The sequence below is a fragment of the Miniopterus natalensis genome, chromosome 12 (assembly GCF_054644295.1).
Source record: "Miniopterus natalensis isolate mMinNat1 chromosome 12, mMinNat1.hap1, whole genome shotgun sequence".
NCBI lineage: Eukaryota > Metazoa > Chordata > Mammalia > Chiroptera > Miniopteridae > Miniopterus > Miniopterus natalensis.
Window position 1 is genome coordinate 67,135,077 of NC_142092.1, and position 21,357 is coordinate 67,156,433.

At 37.6% G+C, this 21,357-nt stretch overlaps 1 protein-coding gene across 3 annotated transcripts in view; it reads right to left on the bottom strand.

Moving 5' to 3' along the window:
- Window positions 1-531: 531 nt before the first annotated feature.
- SCAI (suppressor of cancer cell invasion) overlaps window positions 532-21,357 on the bottom strand; it is a 77,014-nt gene continuing 56,188 nt past the window's right edge. For all 3 annotated transcript variants that reach the window (XM_016210961.2, XM_087822908.1, XM_016210962.2), the window contains 4 exons: window positions 11,809-11,881; window positions 8,481-8,654; window positions 8,197-8,297; window positions 532-4,934 (listed from right to left, as the gene is read on the bottom strand). In XM_016210961.2, coding sequence (XP_016066447.2) covers window positions 4,788-4,934; window positions 8,197-8,297; window positions 8,481-8,654; window positions 11,809-11,881 — 495 coding nt within the window. In that variant the 3' untranslated portion in view covers window positions 532-4,787. The remainder of the gene's footprint in view (window positions 4,935-8,196; window positions 8,298-8,480; window positions 8,655-11,808; window positions 11,882-21,357) is intronic.

Below are 21,357 nucleotides of genomic sequence, written 5' to 3' on the forward strand. Positions count from 1 at the left end.
AATGAGACATACTGGTGAAAAAAAATTGTTCCAAAATTAAAATTCAGTATCAGGTATTAAAATGGCAATTAGGAACATATTCCCTATTTAAAGGACAGTTTCTTATCTATTCTGAAATGTGATCAAAGTAATTTTTCCATAGCCCCTTGATTCTTAGTATAAATACTTTACTACTCAGTAATAATACTCAATGATGGACCAACAAAATAAAGGATTAATAAGCTTAAGAGCCTGCTGGTGTCTCAGTTTCACATACTTAGGTTTGTATCACTAACTTATCAGTTTAACTGAAAATTGGCAGATGATTTTAAAGCTAAGAATATCCAGCTCTCTGTTAAGATCTTCGTATCCTAAATTCAACTCCAAATTAACCCATTTTACCCAAACACAAGCCCCTCAAAATAGAGGCTCATGAATGACATTCAGCCACAACCTAATTATAGCAGCACAAACAATGCCACTATGATGTCCTCACAGAACTTAAATAAATTCAGCCCACAATGGGTATGGGTATATAATATACACATACTATATCATTGCATACCAATATATTTACAAATATGTACATATGTACAAAAAGTATACATAGAGATTGCATTTAGCATCATAAAAATATACACATGCCATTACAAATAAGAACTTCAAATAAATAAAGTCAACAAAAGAGCCCTCAATGTAAATACTCTTTACACTCTCCAAACACACATAGGAACATAGACACCCAAAACGTTACCAGGAGATCCATACCATTCATATTAAGCTCAAATCTTTTTACTCACTTTGGGTGGGGAGGTGGTTCTGAATCACTGGCAGTAGCCAAGTTTGCAGCCCTTCATACCTCACTATATTTCCAGTCAAGAATGTTCTCTGTATAATCAGGCTGATTACAAGTCTCCATGGATAACTAAGTACAAGATTTTTCAATGGAGTCCAAACCCCTTCTGAGAGAGAGAAAGTTACTAAGTCACACAGGTCAGAGATTAAACTTGAAGAAGAATGCTACAGAAAGCTCCATAACGGATACATTAAAAAGCAGATCAATTGATTTTCCCTTTATCTCAATGAAATTCAGTTCTGTCACCACCTAATCTGTTTCAGGGAATTCTACTGCAAGAACAAAATAAAGGGCAGAAGCCACAAGTGAGGAAAAATAAAACCCAGATCCTACATCAGGAAAATGTCAGTCATGACTGGATTGTACTTTGCTTTTATAATCTCAAAACATTTCAACTTGATAAAGATATAAAGGGCACAATAAATTCTATGTGCTTTGAGAGGTTTTGAGAGCACCACTTCCTAAGAGGAGCGCACACGCAAGCGCGTGCGCATGCACGCACACACACACACACACACACACTCTACAGCCTGGCCAAAATCAAAGATTAAATGTCTAACGTGTGGATTTTTTATAATTAATAAATAAAAATTTGCTAGGGCTGACTGCTTTAGTGGTTCTAATATTTGATATTAAAAAATACCATAACCTTTGTGCCAAAATATAAATCTCTAATGATTTCTTTCTTGTTCATTATAGAAAACCACCTGAGCTACTGGAAAGACTAGGCTGAGATTAGGAGATCTGAGTCCTAACACTATCACTGTGAAGAGACTGACAGGTGTTTGCTGTTGTTTTTTGGGGAGGAGGGGGGTTAGATTTCTCTTCTGTAAAACAGGGAAGACAGGTGCTTTACCAACTTCAGAAATGTACAGGTAGAGAGAGAAAATAACTCTATTGTGCTTCATTTTGTCTGGTGGATGCCTGACTTCTTGCAGGTCTTATACTTTGCATTCTGTTCACTGTGACTCTTGAGAGGTGAGAGACTGTATCAGAATCTCCAGGGGGAGTTTGTGCAATTTGAAAACAAAAAAGTGCCCTTTCCTATTGCTTTGTTCTTAGTTCCAATATTTAAATTTTAATGAATTCTAAAAATAAATAAAGGGCTCGATATTTTTATATTTATAAAGGGGAGCCATTTGCACTGAGAAAATGAGCTTCTCTGCCATGGCCAGCTCGAACCCACCGGGTGACTGTTCTTTTACGTTTCTTTTTCCTTGATTAAAGGAACACCTTAAAATGTAGAAGCTGGATAGTGGGTATGAGAGGGTTCATTAAACTGTTTATGATTAAAACTTTCACAATAAAAAGTAAAAAGAGAGAAAAGACAAAGATACGAAGTGTTTGCACGAATGCAATCTTCTCAATAAGGCCTACCCTGGTCACTCATTTCAACATTGCTCTTGGCCCCAAAACAAACGGAAAATGGCTCTCGCCATGCTCTCACTCTTCTTAATATTACTTACACCTTTCTAACATAAACTTACTTAATTATTATATTTATTTCCTGACTCTTCTTACTAGAGAAAGCTTCATGAAGACCAGAATTTTTAAGTCTACTTTGTTTGCTTCCTCAATGCCTGGAACAAAATCTAGAGTAGAGTTGTTGTTCAAAACATTTCTTTTTGAAGGCAGGAATGAAACAATAGCTTAGAATTTTCTAGCAGTTTTCCTCTCAAGATCACTTCGGTTCACTTAAGATTTTTTACTAAGCAGTAAGGAATTACACTGCTATTAGCTTAAGAAGCAATGCCATGATCTAAACCCTAGTTGTGATTTCTAAGACTCCTTGTTCTTAGACACACATTTCTAACCACAAAAGCTCTAATATTTCAGATTCTCTCTCTGAACTAGTTTCTACAACAATTAAGTAGGACCCAGATATTTTTTTGAATAAAAACTAGTTAAATATGATCTAGAAAAGAAAATGTGTACACTAAAATCAGGAAAGCTAGTTATCCAGGTAGCAGGGGTGGAGACATCAGTACCTTTTGGAAGCAAGAGTTCAAATTATAGAACCACTGAGTTGGACAGGACCTTGGGCCAAAGCCTTCATTTTACAGATGAGAATGTTAAAAAGCAGAGACATGAAGACACCTGCCAAGGGCATAAAGCTAGTTACCAGGAAAGCTAGGATTAGAACTCAGGCCTCCTAGTTCTCAGACCAGTGTTCTTCATGTTAAACAGGTGAGGACAAAGCTCAGGATGTAAAATATCATTTTAAGGATCAGAAAACAGGAAAATATGCGTCACTGGGAATGTTACTGGCAAAGAACTGCGGGAGAACTGAAACAAGAGGTCACACAACTAGGAGTCTAGGTGAACACCAAGGTAATAGGAAAGTTATGAAGTTGCTTAAGGGCCCAAAAAAATGGACAGCATCTTTATCTGATAATGAAAAACAACTCACTAACAAAGGTAATCTCCATCCAGAATAACTTTTCCAAAGCTTTCTGAAATCATGTTTAAAAGAACAAACAAAAATAATTTAAAAACCTATTAAACACCACAAAGTCCCCCAAAACCAAGAACAAATAACTTTAAGACTTCAGATGAAAAATCAGCAAATTGAAACAGGTATATGAATAACTCAGACCCAAATAATTCCCTATGACAGAAATGAAAACCAAGTTAAAAATATTACAGTTAAAAAAAACTTCCCTAGGGACATAGGAAAGAGGCACCAAAAGCAATCACCTCATTTCCCCTGGGACTGCCAGAGGTAGACTGTGAGCCTGTACAGAAAATTAAGTAAAAGGGCTTTTGATTCATAACTTTCTGAACTTGAACTCTGTGGAGTCAAGGGGGGGGGGGGCATCATAGCTAGTTATAGTTAGTACCTGTGAAATTATGAAGGGGATGACAGGGCAGAAAAACACAAAAATCTTTATATTATACACTGAGCCCTACTTAAAGTAATAAAAACCGTGTGCACGAATATAAAATATTAAATACAAGAAGTTTTAAAAACATCTCATTATTGCCAAATTGTCAATGCAAAAGCAACTTCCACAACAATTCAGTTACCCCCAAGTAAAATGAACATCTCTGACTCTGAAGTCTCATAAACTTGAACTCTGCAAAAAGATTACAAACTCTGCACTGTACACCACGGACTTCAATCCAGACGGTCTTTACACCTCATCTCATGAATGAAGAGTTTAAATAGAATTCCTACTGGAGATACTGTGTTATAAAACCGACAATCTGATTCTTAAGTGAAATATTTAAAAGTTGTTCTTTTTCATTTCCAGCACTACAAAGAAAACAAAATATGCAAATATATCTCATAACAACACAGGACTCACACATTCCAGGTGATATTTATCATTCTCAAGACCCCAATTAAAGCTTTAGCTTTCAGACGCAAATCTTATACAATTTCTGAAATTCTGACAGTATTTAAGTAAATTAAACAATTTCAAGAACTGTCCTGATTATACTCTTCAGAGAATCACACATTTTCTACCGACTAACTTGGAATGAAAAGAAATATCATGGCAGGACTCTGTTCTTGATTTTTAGTAGTCCATGCTGGCTAGTTTCATCTCTGTGAACAATTACATATTTTTCAAATCCACACATGTAAGGTCCAAGTTTAAGAGTTGGGTTTTCCTCATCATACAAAAATAAATAATTTACTCTTCGCAGGGTGAGAACAGTGACTATCTGAGTGTAGGATGAGAAGCTGGAGGCAGGTCTCCATACCTCAAAACCAAAACAATTAAAATCCCAAGATTAAGCGAGTTTTTTAAAAGACCTGAAAGATTGTATTTTAAAACAGTCACCCTAAAAGTTTGAACAATGTTTTCGATTTGTTTTTAAAATGGTGGTCCTAAAATAAAAAATAAAAACGAAGTAACACCACTATGTGTCTGTCATCACATTAGAAAACGGCACCATTTAAAATCTGTGGCAAATGAAAAAGTGTTTCGACAAGAGGGTTTTTGTTTTAATAGTCATCTATGGTATTTTCAAAGAACACGTTTCGAACATCCAGAATGGATGCCAATTCCAAAATGTGCTTCTGGAGATGAGGGTTCTCCACCGTTTCATCCCGTGGCAGTTGTGGATATGATTCTGGGTAGTTTCGTGTTTCCTAACAGGCAAAGAAGAGAAAAGTCAAGTTTTACAGCTTAATGAAAGAAAAATTATAAACATTAACATTACTGTTAACATTAACAAAATCAAGGAGTAACATAATTATGTATTTTTTCTTTCATATTAGTATGATTCTTATACTTTTTAAACATATAAAATTGCTGGGATTTGACCACTTTGGCCTTAAAAAAAATAACAATTTCATATGGTTCAACCTAATCTATTAATTTAGTGAGTTGATTCTCAAATATTTACTAGGGCCAATCATTTCTGGGCACTATGCTATACTGTGGAAACCATATAATTTCTACTTGTTAGGGGAGAAATCCTTGCATATTTCACCAAGTATTTGTTAAATGAATGAATAAACAGAGTTGTAGCAGAAATCAAAATAAGAGAAAAAACATGAAGGAGCACAGAAAAGTCAAATTAATAGGCCAAAATCCAGAATTCAACATCATAAAATTCACAATGCCCACAGTTTAAGGAAATGAATAGGCATACAAATCAGGAATATGAGACCCATAACTAGTAGGAAAAAAAATAAAAGCAAACCTATAATGATAGAGAATATAGTATTAGCAGATAAGGACTTTACCTATTACATATACATTCAAGAGCACAATGCAAACATAAATATAATGAGAGAAATGAAAAATATTTTAAAAACCAAAAAGAACTTTTACAGATGAGAAAAATATAATCCCTGAAATGAACAACTAGATGGATAGGCTAACAACATATTAGACATTGCAAAAGGGAACAACAGTGAACTCAAAGACTCAATAATAGAAACTGAAAACAACAAGAGAAAAGACTTTCAAAAAAAATGAACAGTGCATCAGTAACCTATAGGACAATATTAGGTTGTCTAATATATGTGTAATCGATGTCGCAGAAAAAGAGAAAGAGGGAAGACAAAGTACAGGGGTGCGCAAAGTAGTTCTACAGTTGTGAGTACATGAAACACAGTTTATTCTTGTATTATTATTTATTAATTATTGCATTTTTTATTTGCATTATGTAAACTTACTTTTGCACACTCCTGTATTTGAAGAAATAATGGCCAAAATTTTCCAAAGTATTTAAAAACTTTAACCCAAGATCCAAGATGCTTGATAAACCCCAAGCAGGAAACACACAACAAAGAAAACCATATCAAGGTACCTCATAACCAAATGATCAGAAACCAATATAAATAAATATCATAATCATTCATGAAAACAGATGCAAAAATCCATAATGAAATATTAGCAAACTGAATCCAGCAATGCAAAAGAATTAATGCATGATCACAAAATACGTTTACCCCAGATACACAAGGTTGACTATAAGAAAATCAATCAATTCTATTCATCATATTAGAATTTATATATCAGATTAACGAATGCAGAAAAAAGTATTTTACAATCTTTTATACCCATTCTGGATAAAACTCTCAGCAGATAAGAAATAGAAGTGAACTCAGTCAACCTGGAAAAGGGCATCTATGAAAAACCAACCATTAACATTACAATTTGTGGTAAAAGATTAAATGCATAAAAAAATGAGATAAATTGATGAATGAAAAAGGGATGGATAAATGAAAAGATACATGAGAAAGCAAATATACCAAAATGTTAACTACAGAATCTAGCCAGTATATAGTCACTGTATAATTCTTTAACATTTTAAAATTATATTTATAAAATGGAAAAAAATAGATATTTAAAAATTACATTTTAAAAGGTGCAAACCCTTTTCAAAATGTTCAGGTATATTTGAAAAGGAACCAAATGTTACTTATAGAAGTGAAACATAGCCCGGCCAGGCGTGGCTCAGTGGCTGAGCATCGACCTAGGATCCAGGAGATCGGGGTTCGATTCCTGGTCAGGTCACATGCCTGGGTTGCGGGCTCGATCCCCAGTTGGGGGCATGCAAGAGGCAGCCGATCAGTGACTCTCTCATCATTAATGTTTCTCTCTCTCTCCCTCTCCCTTCGTCTCTCTGAAATCAATAAAGATATATTTTTTAAAAAAAAAGAAAGAAAGAAAAATATATTGCCCTGGCCCGTGCAGTTCAGTGGTTAGAGCGTCGGCCCACAGACTGAAGGGTCCCAGGTTCGATTCTGGCCAAGGGCACATACCTTGGTTTGCAGGCTCGATTCTGGGCCCTGGCTGGGGCGTGTGCAGGGGGCAACCAATCGATGTGCCCCTTTCACATCGATGTTTCTCTCTCTCTCTACCCCCTCCCACTCTCTCTGAAAAATATCCTTGGGTGAGGATTAAAAATATATATAAATATATATATATAATAGCTAAAAATTTTAAAACCTCAGCTAACAATGTTATGTAATTACCTGAATACACAGAAAAAAACAAACTACTTAGAACCCAGTAGACGAAAGGCTTGAACACACTCTTCCCCACAAAGAACATAGAATAACACATGAAAAGTAGCTCAATCTCAATAGTAATCCCAGAAATGCAAATTAAAACCACAATGAGCTACTACTTTACACCCACCTGATTCACATGGGCTATAAAGTATGACCACAACAAATGTTGGTAAGGGTTAGAGCAATACCAGCTCTTATACACTGCTAGCACCGGTATAAATCGAGACAACCACTTTGCAAAATGTTTGGCAGTACCTAGTAAAGCTGAATATGCCTAAATCATCTGACCTCACGTTCTACAAAAGTCATATATGTGTACCAGGAAAATGACAAACGATTCTGCAGTGACATTGTTTATAATAATAAAAAACGGAAACCACCCAAATGTCCATTATCAGTAGAACAGGTGAGTACTTTGTGCCATATTGCCAAACAATGAAATCCTATATAGCAGTGAAAACAAATGAATAAAAGCTATAGTCAGTCATCACCATGGCTCAATCTCAGGAATATAAGAGAGAGTGAAAAAAAGCAAGTTCTAGAATACATAAAATATGGATCCATCAATATGTTGTGTAGAAACGCAAATGAGTGTGGCAAACTTTAAAGAAAAGTGAATGATAATTATAAAAATCAGGATTTTAGTTTCATTTAAGAGGAAGACAAGATTAGGGAAAACCTACAAGGGACCTCAAAAGTAATGAAAATGTTCTACTACTTAAATTGGGTGATGGGTACTCAGATGTGCCTTCTTTTGTCCATCTTTAATACTTTACATAATAATATGTGAGTATGATTTTGGATTTAATACAGGGAAAATATAACACATGATGGTTAAATACCTAAAATGGCAAAATTGGTCATTAAAATAGTCTTTGCCTACCCGAAAAATCTTGTGCATCCTCATGGTGGCTGAACAAAAGACAAATCTTGTGAGAAGCAGGCGAAGAAATTCATCTCCAAAAAACTGGAGGAATGCCTGATCTGCAAAGAGGAGAAATGTGACGGTAAAAAGTTGCTTAAAGGGAGAATACATTTCCAAGGGGAAGAAAAGTTCAGGAAAACCTTCTCAACTTTTCTGCCTTCAACAAATACCTCTAAAAATTTAGACAATTTTAAACCACTATAGTACATTCTGTTAAGTGTGCAGTTAGATTAGTAGGGTACCTATTGAACGTGAATGGGTCAGTAGCTGGGCAATATCGCGGTTGATTTTTCGAAGATATTCTTGACACTTTTCCCACAGGCCTCTACGCATGCTTGACAATCCAGAGACAAATAGGAAGGCCATTAGAGGATTGTTCAAAAAGAGAGTGAAGAGGCTACCTCGTTGAGATTGATCTGTAATAACAAACATGTTATATATATTGTTTTATATAGATATATAAAACAATTTTGCAAAAGATAAGAGATGCATTTGAGGAACATTTTAATATACTAATAATATATAATATTAAAGCTGTATTATTAAATCATAATTCAACAAAATAGATTCTGCAAGGAACTACAAGAACATATACTAGGTACATTGCTTTCTGCTGAACTAACTTTAGAGCCTAGTAAACTAAAGAGAAATAGAACATGAACATATTCCTCTGCCTTTTCCCCTCCAACTAACAAATTTTATCCAAAGATAGTGAGGTATAGATCACAGGCAGTTCATGGTAGAATTCTCTGATGAGTTCTAGTATTGCCAGTCTTTTTCCCTCTTTTGTGAGTTGCTCTTTCTCCACCTATCCCTTAAATATCAATCTTTTCTTTCTTTGGCCTGATACATTGCTGGTCTCATCTACTCCTATAATCTCAGTTATCATTTATATGCTTACCAAGTCCCAGTTCTCTATCTGCAGCCTAGATTGAGCTCCTTAGGTCTAGAACTGTGCTGCCTTGCAGTAGCTACTGGACTTAAAAAGAACTTAAAATGTGACTGGTCCAAACTGAGACACACTACGGAATGTAAAATATACATGGGATTTCAAAGCACCAGTACAAAAAGAGATATTGTTAACATTAATTTCACCAGTTTCTTTCTACTTTTTAAAAAATGTGGCTACTAGAAAACTTAAAACTACATAGGTGACTCTCATAATATTTCTATTGGACAGAGTCACTCTAGACTGCTATATTCAACCTAACTCTCAAAGGTAACTTTAAACTCAACATGTCAAGAACTGAAAACAAAATTTTTCCCCCTTTTGTTCTCTTATAATCTAGTTCTTATTCAGGATCACCATTTCACCCAGCACCTCAGCCAGGAGCCTGGAAGTCCATTCCTGCCTCCTGCCTCTCCCTTATTACCTCACCATGACCAGGTCCACCACCAAGTCCTGTTGGTCCCCTGGGCTAGTATCTTGTGAAGCCAGCGAACCCATGTCCTGGCTCAGCCACCATGGTCTCTTTATTTCCATCAATGCTTCTGTCCAATTCATTTTACGTGAGGTTAACTGGATGCTCTTTCACGGTGCTGCTGTTTAAAGCCTTCTGACAGTGCCTTATTGTCCTCCATTTAAATCATGAAAGGTTGTTCATAATTCAGTCCCACGATCCCCAACTCTGCCCTTTAACTAGCAGGAACTACTTTTAATTTCTCTAAATGTTCCATAACTCTCTCCTCTCAGAGCTCTTATCTCAGGGCTCACATGCTATTTCTCTGCTAGAATACTCATTTTCAACCATTTCCCAGGCCCATCTAATTCTACGGATCCTTCAGCTCCACTTTAGACATCATTCCCTGCCCTTCATCATTCTCAAAGGCAGGTCAGGAGCTCAAAAGTGGCACAGGCTTCCTCCTGTGAGACACCTACAGCAGCAACCGTAACTGGCAGGTCGTCTGTATCTTCTACTAGACAGCTGGCTCTATGGGAAACATGACTATGCCTGTCGGGTCAGAGTGTCACCTCCAATGCCTAGCACTGTACCTGACAAGTAAATGCTGAATAAATGTTTGTTGAATGAGTGAAGTAACTCTTCGGTAAAAAGAAAACAGATACCAGAGGCACAGGAACCTGATTTGACATTCCAAATACTTAGGTATCTGCTAGTTTTGTGCCCAGAGGGGGCATATTTAGGAACTAGAGGTCTAAGCTTTATAGCACAAAAGATAGAACACTGGACTAAAAAATATTAAGGGCATATAGTACAACTAAGCATATTAATAATAACGACAGTTGACACATACTGAATACTCAGAATTATTTTATGAGGCTGGTACTATTATTATCTCCACTTGATAGGAACTAAACTGAGGCACAGAATAAAGAGCCTTCCAAGGTCACACATCTGGTAAGCAGCTGAATTGGGGTTCAAATTCAATCAGTTTGCCTCCAGAGCCTGTGTTTTTATCCTATGCATAAACAAAGCCATTCAGACCAAATAATCTTGCTATTAACCCATCAGACCATGCAATTTTAACTAAAGCTGCCTCTTGATAGGACAAACTGATAGGAGAAAGTATTCTCAAGTAATTGGAAGGGGTTACATATCTCCAGAAATGATAAGCAACAGGCTAACAGAGTCCTTAGAGCAGGAGAATTTTACCGTTGTTTGAAGGTAAGTTCTATCCCTTAGTAATTGGACTTTCGGATATAGGAACTTAGTATTTCTACATGTTTTTCCCTGTTAAACAGCAGAACTTACCTTAAAACAACGGTGAAAAGTCTCCAGCTTCTCAGGCATTCAAATGCTGACCATCACTTCCTGTGTCAAACTATGTCAGCAGACAGGACTTCTGGCTGGGAAGTAGCAGTAAAATGCCCTCTCCCACAGGGAGACATCAGCACTATTCACAGTCAGGGAGACAGTGACATGGTGACAAGCACTGCTAAAACAGCGGCAAGGTTCGTTTAGTAGCTTCCCTAGCTTAATGACTGGGCGCTAGAACCAGACTGCATGTGCTGCCAATTAGGGACAGATTATTAAAAGTTTTTCATCTGAGAAATGGCCAGAACACTGACCTGTCTCTCTGGCACACTGAGAAGAGGTTCTTTTATTTAAAAAATGTAACAAGGCAAAATGTGAACCAAAAAAACCCTTTACATTGTGCCACTTAGGGTATCCTAACTCTTAGGCAGAGGCTGACAAGTTTTCTTGACCAGAAACCTTAGTCTTAAAAGATGCCTGAAATATGTAGCCAGCGATACCGGAAATCATGCCAGGTGGAAGAGACAGATTTCCTGTATCACTGGCTGTATCACCAAAACAAACAGCTGCAAAACAAATTTTAAAATTCACAAATCATGAGTTCCCCAAGAGCAAGGGACCCTTTTCTCTGGAGCGCTTTACCATTTCTCTGAGAATTATCTCAAGGTCTAATGGTAGCACATTAAAGAAGTCTGGTGGTTGGCAAGACTTCTGGGTTGATTTCAGATTGACACCTGCCACATTAAACACCATAAATCCACGTTATCATTATAGGTGGGGAAACAAAGATCAGTATTATTCAAAATACAGTGTTTATTTGTAACCTATGAAAGTGAGAGGTAATGACAGAACATACCTTGTAAAGCTTTTGGATAAGCTGTAGGAGAAAGTAAGCAGACTAGTGGCTGTCCAAATAAGTTTGTGAAATTCTGTAATATATAAGAATTTAAAACGTTCATTAAAGGTTTGACCAAAGATAGTTAGTAATTTTCCAAAGCACATCATCAGTGTTTAGATTGGGCTCTTTGACTCATTAGCAGCTGCAGAACATCAGTAACAGCTGAAGAGACAGCCATTCATGTATAACTACCATGCACAACAGGCTTTCTTAAAAGAGTCACATTTACTAAGTGAACTGCTGATTTTTAAAATAAAGGCATAGATATGGCTGCAGCATTACAAGGAGAGGTCATCTGGCCATCTACAAAGAGGCCACCCACGGGGCAACATACACTAATGAAGGTGTATTCACAAGCGTGAATTTTCCAAGGTCTAAGGTCTGGCTCTCAGCCTCACAGGCTCTAAAACCTGACCTACTGGTCCGTGAAGAGGAGATCCACCTCTCATGGTAAATCATATTAACTGCTCACACAGAATGATGTACAAAACCAGAATGTCAATGTGTTAATTGACACTGAGAATTAAACTGCCATTCAAAAAATACTCTCTGCATGATTTAAGGACATCCTTTCCCTAAAGCCAGATTTACATTATAAACTGTTTGGTAAAACAAGATAGATAGAACTAAAAGTAAATTTAATAAGAAGTGAAAAAAAAATTGAAACACTCCTGAATCATAAAAATAAAGACTAGAACAAATAGAAAGACATACTATGTTCTTAGACAAGAACCCATTCTAAAGATGTTATTACACTAATTTATTAAAATTTAAAGCAACCTCAAAAAAATGGCCACAGATTTTTTTCCCTGCGACTGAAAGAAATAATTCTAAAGCTCATAAGTAAAAAGTAGATTAGCCAGGAAAACTGCAAAAGAGCAGAGAGAGAACTAGACTCATCAGATATTAAAAGATACTTTAAAGCCTCAGTAATTAAAAGTATGTGGCCTCGGCATATAAGTAGGCAGAAGACCAATGGAAGAGAATGGAGGTCTAGAATTAGACCCTAAAACAGACAGGACTGAATATATACAATAAAGATAAAATTGGTAGGAAAAATGGATAGTCTTGTCGAAAAAAAGCTGGCTCCATACACCACACACTGGGATAAAGTATGTCAAAGATTTAAACGCAAAAACTTAAACAATAGAAGTGTTGAAAGAAAATATAAGAAAGGGTTCTTTTTATACCCTAGAAGATCTTCCTCTTATGATTATGATTAATAAGCCCAGTCACAAAAAGCAAAGGCTTTTCCACAGCAAAATACAGCATAAACTAAGTCAAAAGCCAAATGATATTCTGGGACATATATTTGCAATGCACATTAAAAAGGATTAATCTCCTTAATATAGAAAGAAATTCTCCAAATCCGTAAGAAAAGGTCTGCTGACCCAACAGAAAAATGGGTGAAAGATGCCAAGAGAATTAATCAAAAAGGTAATACAACTGGTTCAAATGTATGAAAGATGCTCAACCTTGGCGATGAAAGAAATAAAATCGAAGCTACACTAAATTACCATGTTTTAATCTATTAGTTTAGGAAAATTTCTAAAAGTTTGAAAACAGGTGCTATGGGCAAAAACAGGGGGCAACACTCACTCATATGTAGGAGTATATATTAGTACAAACTTTTTAGAAGATATTTTGACAGCATCTATTACACTCAAATGCGTATTCCATTAGCACAGCAATTCTACAACTAGGAACTTACCCTATCAAGATACTCTCAAACCTGTAAAATAACACAAGTCCTAAGTTATCCCTTGAAGCATTGTTAATAATAAAAGGACTAGAAGCAACCAAATGACCAGCAATAAGGGACTGGAAGAATAAACTATGGCACAAACGCCCAGTGGAATCCTACGCAGCTCCAGGGAAGAATGAAGTTCTTTATGAATGGGTATGAATAGATCCCCTACACTTCTCAGAAGTTAAAAAAGTAAGATACAGAGCAGTTGCGTATGGATGTTACTACCATTTATATAGCAAAGAAGGCTGAATACGAGGTATTTGTTCGGCTTAGGTATGCATTAAAAATTTCTTCTAGAAGGATAAACAAGAAACAGACAACAGTGATCACCTATAGGGAGAGAGAATAACTGAGTGAATTTGGCCTGGGAGGGATAAAGAGATTTCACAATATGCCTTTTTTATTTTAGTATCAGTACAAAAAATGTAAACAATTAAAACAAATTAGAAATTTCTTGTAATCAAAACAAAGGGAGTGCGCTGAGTGAGATTAAGCAGCCCCTCCAGACCGGGCGGCTTGCAGCACTCTCCCACACTGCAGACACGCCGCCTGGCTCGCTGGCCGTGGTGCGCTCGCTCTTGGACAGTGCTGAAATGAACACTGCTGCTACTCTCGGCCCGAGGTTTCCCTTTGTTTTGCTTCCCTTGCTGATCAACTTCTCTCCTGATTTTTAAAATACTGTGTAAAAAGAGTTAGCGTAACGAGCCTGACTGTTGTCCTTTCAAAGGCCTGCTTACAAGGTTGGCCCTTGGCTGGCTTCTGGGAACTTAGATTTGGGTGAGTTCCCACCATTAGCAGAACCGATAAGAGTGGCTCACTTTACCCAGGCTGTGCAAACACGATGGCTTATGCTGAACACCTGCTTGCTTTCTGGGAGGATGGCCTTTGGCATGTGCCAGGCACAGGGTGCCTATATGATCAGTCCCCAATAGACACCCTGGGTACTGAGTCCCTCATGAACTTCCCTGGTAAACACTGTAGCTGTGTCGTTTCAACCTGGTGCTGGGGGAATTAGGAACATCCTGTGTGATGTCACTGAGAGAAAACTTTTAGAAGTCTAAGCCTGCTTTTCTCTCGACCTCATCCCATGTGCCTTTTCCTTTGCTGATTTGGCTCTGGATTCTTTATTGTAATAATACCCTGTAGTGAGTATGGCTATAGGTTTAGACCCACGAGTCATGGGGGTGACCTTGGGGCTCTGATTCCCTTCTTTCAGATTATACTTAAATCTTAGGCCTGGGAAATAGTAACTTCAAGGATGCTTCACATCTCTGTTTTAACTCATTCAGTAATTAATTTTATAGTTTAGCTCCCATAGGATAATCCTATTTTATTTGCAAATTTTTGGGAATGTCTCATAATTTTGCCACATATATGGATTACATGATTCAATGCTATTATGTTTTAAAAATTATGGCAAATGTATATAAATTGAATATATATTGGAGAAATTTTAACTTGTAGCTCCTACATAAGATTGCTATTGAGTTTTGTACATTCACCCCGTATCTAACTGCTTGCTGAACATGTATTTATATTAATAGCTGGTCAAATGCTTGAAGAATAGTGGGTATCTCTGGAAGAGGCTTCAAGGAGGGGGGACCAGAACACAAAGCTCCTAAAAGGAAGACTGCCAGGTACATGTGAGGAGCAGCAAGGCCAGTGCGACTGAGAACTGATAGGGAGACCGGCAAGAGAGATCAGAGATACTGGAGGGGGGTGGGCGAGGAGGTGTGTGAGGGCAGGTAACAGCACCTTTACTCTGAGTGAGACTAGGAGCTGCTGGAGGTTTCAAGCAGAGAAGTGACAGGATCTGACTTAGAGCCGCCCGCTGCAAGGGCTCAAGGGCAGAAGGAGGAAGGCTGGTTAGGAAGCTGCCACAATAATTCCAGGGAGAGCCGATGGAGGTATAGACCAGCGCCAGGACAGTGGAGGTGCTAAGATTCTGGATATAGTAGTTAGAGACAGAGGATTTCCTGAAATGGATGTGGGGTGCTGGGAAGGAGGAGTTAAGGAAAATCCAGGAGAGGAGACGGAGAAAATGAGCTGACTCCAGATCTCTTTTGTCCTGAGGCAATCGAGCAACTTGAATCTAGGGTTTAAAGGCCCTACCCAGAGAAGGGGAAAGAAGTCAGAGCTCAGGTTTTGTTTGAAATGGGAGTCTAAGAGAAAACCGTCCATGTTAAATTACAATCCCAAAGGGCTACACCCTTCATGTAAGGATGAACCAAAACAAACTTCACAGCCTCCTTCCCCAAGATTCCTCCTCAGGGAAAACTATCTTGGTGCTGAGCAGAGCAGAGACAAACAAAGCGAAACAATCCCTGAGGGTTTTAACTAGAAGTGAGCCGTCAGCTTGTTTGCAGCTCAAATTCATACCACCAAGTAATCCCCCCAAACAGGGTCCTGAAATAGGAGTGCCTCCAGGTGTCCAGCAAAGCAAAGCAGACCCTCTGTGGATAAAAGTACCTTCACTCTAGGATCAGTGAATTTCTCACAAATAATTTTAAGGATGACAAGAAACTAGTCAAAGATAACCAAGCATACAAGGATTCAAAAATAGCAAAGGGTGTCTTTAAGCAGCAAAAGGTTTCAAGTATAAGATTATCAGAAAGATAATAAATAATAAGCATGCATATTAAGTTTAAAGGAATAAAGAACAAACCTGAAAATAAAAAATAGGGAAGTATAAAAAGAACAATGGATTATTTTAAAGAGAACCAAATGGAACTTCTAGAAATGAAAATTACCACAGCCAATATAAAACTCAATAAATGGGTTTAATAGCAAGTTAATCACAGCTGAAGAAAGAATTTGTAAATTGAAAGATAGCTCAGAAGAAATTATCCAAATCTCAACCTGAGGGAGAAAAAAGTCGGAAAACAAAGAATTAAAGTGAAGAGATGTGGAAGTCAGTGAGAATGCTATGTGTGTGTGTGTGTGTATATATATATATAATCAAAGTTCCCGAGATGGAGAGAAGCTGGGGCACAGCCAGTATTTTGAAGAGACAACGGCTGAGAATTTTCCAGCAATAATGAAAAACTCCAACCTATCCATTTAAGTCTAACAAGTCCCAATAGGTTAACTCTAAAGAAATAAAATGAGAACTCACAATGTAACCGTAGAATGCCAAAAATTTTCAAAGGAGCATGAAAGCAATGGAATGCACGAGGCTGGCTGGCAGAAGAGCTCTTTCATAATCTTGCTGTGAGCGTGAGGGCCTTCACAGGCCGCAGCAATCTGCAGCCGCCAGCCAAACAGGACAAGGCTGTTCAGATAAACATGACTGTTCTGACAAATGAGTAAGTCGTGTTCACCGGCAGGCATCCAACCTTGTCATCATTACTTCAACACTCAAAAGTTCTTCTTCTTTCAAAGAAAAGAAAGCAGAATTGAAAAGAAGTGTTCAGAATGACAGGGGGATTTTTTGCACTCCCACTAGTACTACATTAGTACAGATGAGGCCACTTCCAGATGAGGCCTAGTCTCTAATGGAATCTGAGAGCCACAATGTGGGCCGTAATTGTTACACGGATCCTGGCGTTCCAATCCCTCTCCCCCGCAATGAGGCTCAGACCAGCATGCAAAGCTCCTGTTTTCCTAAGTGGAAAGAGCTGGGGTTTTGGAATGACAAAGACTGCTGGTATTAGTTAGGCAAGTTCCTTAAACTCCACAGGGAAAGCTTCCTCAACTATGAGGAAAATAGTACCTATCTTCATTTAATTATCCAACATGTATTATTTTCAGACTGATAACCTAGGGGGGTTCAACATATATTTACTAAGAACCTTTTAAGTGTGAGGCCCTGGGGACATTAAGATACATGTGTATACAAATATAAACACACAGAGACTTGAGGGAAAACCCAGCCTAATGCTAATAGTCAGACATTTGTATTCCAGGCAGAGTAGCTGAGTCTGCTCTGGGGAATATGACTAGGCCATGAAGACAGTCCTAAAGCTAACCAACTAACTAGTCCAACTAACTAGACCAGCCAACTAACTAGTCCAGCCAGATTGTCACACTGAACAGTGCAGGGTGACAAACCCTATCCACAACCTCAGAGATTCTGACCATTTTCCCAGCTTCACTCTTAAATCTGAGCAGATACACAAAAATTACAATACTCAGAGGAAAGTCTCAAATATGACAGGTACCAGCAAAAAGAAACAGAAACACCTTACTGTGAAGGAAACAGAGAGCAGGGAGAACTTTTAAAATGATCACTGATATTCTTACAGGTAAGGGAATATATTTCAACCAGGATAAAAACCAAGAAATTATACATGTGTATGCATATGTGTTTTATATACATCTATTTTTTTATGAAAGAAATATCTAAAGAACAAATTTAAAAATCCCAATAGCAACATTAGAAGATAAAGGCAAGGGAATTTCCTATAGAGCTAAAAGATCATTAGATGGAAAATAAAGGACAAGAAAATCAGAGGACTTGACCAGAAGGTCTAATATATGAATGACAAAAGTTGTCAAAAGATAGAACAGAGAAAATGGGGGTAAGGAAATCAGTGGGACGACTCAAGGTGATGGGCACAGTCCCCAGACTGAAAGGACTCACCCACTACATGTCAAGCACCATGGTTAAAAGCAAGCCCACACAAGGACAGATGGGAAACACTGAGGACAAAGAGATGAGCCTATAAGCTTCTAGAGACTGAAAACAGGTCACATAGAAGAACCCAGAATTAGAATGCTTTGTACTACTTAAGAAACACTGGAAGCTAGAAAGCAATGTAGCAACGCCTCCAAGTTCTGAAGGGAAAAGTATTTCTAATCTCTTCCAAAACCACCATTAAAGTGTGACGGTAAATTAAAGACATGTGCAGAAGTACAAGACTTCAAATGTTTTCCCTCATGTTCATTCTTCCTCAGGAAGCTACTATAGCAGATGCTGCACAAAAATGAGAGTAAATGTCCAAGAGGAAGACACAGGAAAGAGGGATCCAATACACACGGCAGATGAATTCCCAGGGTAATAATGAAAAGAGATTCTGGGATAGGAGCTGTGCAGCATATGTAGAGGGCACAGTTCAGAGGCTTGGAAGATCATTCATCACAAAGATAAAATAAAGAGACTAATGAATCCGACCAATTTGAAAAGGAGTTAGAAGTTAGACAGTTGAGGAGACTGGGTTTGAATCAGTGATAAATTCAGGAAAAAAAAAAAAAGAACCCAACATGGAAAAAAGATAGGTAATTATTTGCTCCAGAAATCTGCATAGGAAAGAAAAAGTTTACTATGTGGCTTAGCTGTTCAAAGCACTTTATATTCGCAATAATGTAAGCACTAAATATTCAGTGAATCAAAATTATGATATAAGTTTATTGTGTGGATAAAAGGATGTAAAAGGTATAAATGCAAACTGGGGCTATAAAGGGGAAAGGAAACTAAATTTCTCTCCTATAATGGGATATCAATACACAGAGCCTATAAAACGCAAGAATCAAGAAATACCAACACTAGCATGTTATTTAGAAAAATGATGGTCAAATGCCAAAATGATCAGCTAAAAAAGATATAAATGGTGTGGCCTTTGCAAAGAGCCAAACAGGGATCGGGCAAGAGAGCAGGAAACTACTGTTTCAGCTGGTGGAACTTGCTAACTGAGTAGTTCTCACCCTAACAACACACTGGAACTACACCGACACCTGAGCCCCCACCCCCGCCCAGTGAATCAGAATCACAGGGGCTGGGACCCTGGAACAAGTGGCTTTGAAAAGGGCTCTGAATGTTTCTGGTGCACACAGAGAGTTAAGAACTACAGCTTTAAACTACTATATGCATGAGTTACTTTCATAAAGATAAAAATGTAATATTTAAATGAAGAAAATAACATGAAGTGTTTGTGCTAATATATGAAGAAGCGTTTAGGAAATACATATATGTTCATAAAACATTCACATGTATGAGACATATATAGCAAAGTAGGAACTCCAGAAATAATAGCTCAGTCACACAGCTCTCTCCTTTTTTATGAGAAACTTGCAAATGGTAGTTTAAGACTTTTTAAAGAGGCTTTGTGGAGAAAGTAAATATCAGACACCTTAGTGTTAACACAGTATGTTAACACAGAGAACTGTATACTTGGTTGAGAGGCATTAAAGAATATTAATTTTTAAAAAGGCCAAACTGGTCTGTGCTGTGCTCTGATTTGCATACTGCACACGGGCTCCTCATTTCATTTCTGAAGACCAGTGTGTTCTGGACAATTTAATTTTTTAGAGGAGTTATACTGCATGTGCCATCAAAAGCAAACAGACCAAAACAAAGCAAAACAAAAGCAAAAAAAACACCTTTCTATTATTCCACTGTTATCCTAAGGGTTAGAATATAAAAATCTAGAATTAAATCATTTCCAAGTATGCACAGTGATATTTTTTTTAAAAAAACAGCATCCAGCCCTAGCCAGTTTGGCTCAGTGGTTAGAGTGTCGGCCCCGCTTCATGCAGGAGGCAACCAATCGATGTGTCTCTCTTACATCAATGTGCCTCTCTCCCCCTTGCACTCTCTCTGAAAAAGCAATGGAAAAAATATCCTTGGGTAAGGATTAAAAAAAACAAACCAAACCAAAAAAACAACAAAAAAACCCCAGCCAGCATCCAATACTCATTCTACATCCAAGAAGTACTCTGGAAATAGCACGCACATATAATGAAAGATATTTTTGAGATTATAAAAGGTGCTATCAAATAATATGCAATTAAATGGAGAGAAATTACGAGGCTTCTAAAATACTCTCAACGAATGCTGGAGCATATAAGCAACATACTTCCTGTCACATCCTTAAGTGCAGCAAATGATTCCTTCTCATTGACAAAGACAATGCTTCTTTGGAATTCTGGGAAGACACGAATGCCTGGACTCCGCTGGTTTTTTAAGTTTAAATGGGGTAGTTAATAAACTTTTTCCTTCGGCAATCTCTCACTCCCTCAAAAAGATGAACAACACACACCTGACTTAAGAAAATATCAGCTAATTTTCCCCAAAATCAAAGTTGTAAACCTGACAAAATACGTAGCAGAAAACATGCTGGAGAGTTTAGGGTGGGTTGAATGCTCTTGGAATTCAGACGTTAAAAAATGAAACTGAATGTGAAATTTAGATGGAAAGCACATGCTTAGGGTCAGCTCTCCTGGCTGCGGACACTCCACTGCTCTCCTGAAATAAACTGACCGGTGCCTGCTTCTCCACCCAATCACATGAACACCCACAACAGAAACAGTTTTAACTGGCAGTTTAAACATGCAGATCCCAGCATATTTCTGAGCATACTGTTCACTAACGAAATAGTCCAACCACACAAAGCACTCCAGAAATTCTGTTTCCATTTTCCTGTAAATTACTACAGTTTGAACTCCAATACTCTACTTTCAAGTGTTTTGCTGCTGACATTCTTTATATGGTTGTTGAAAAACATTGCTTCAATAGCAAAATATAAAACAAATGACCTTTGAGTTAGATCCCTGTCACTTGTTTCAGCACTTGGGGCCATCTCTTTTTACTTATTGTCACAAATTTTTTAAGTAAGTGCATTTAAGACCATCTATGTTGATATTCAATGACTGTAACTGTAAAACATGAGATAGAAATTTCCCTTAAACCACAGCAGCTCAGTGTGTAGATGGGGGAAAAGTTCTCAAAACTAGAAAATAAAATGTGCCCACGTACTTCTCCCCTCTACAAAAGAAAATCATTCTGGGTTATATAACGAAAGTGAACCTTCCACCAGGGC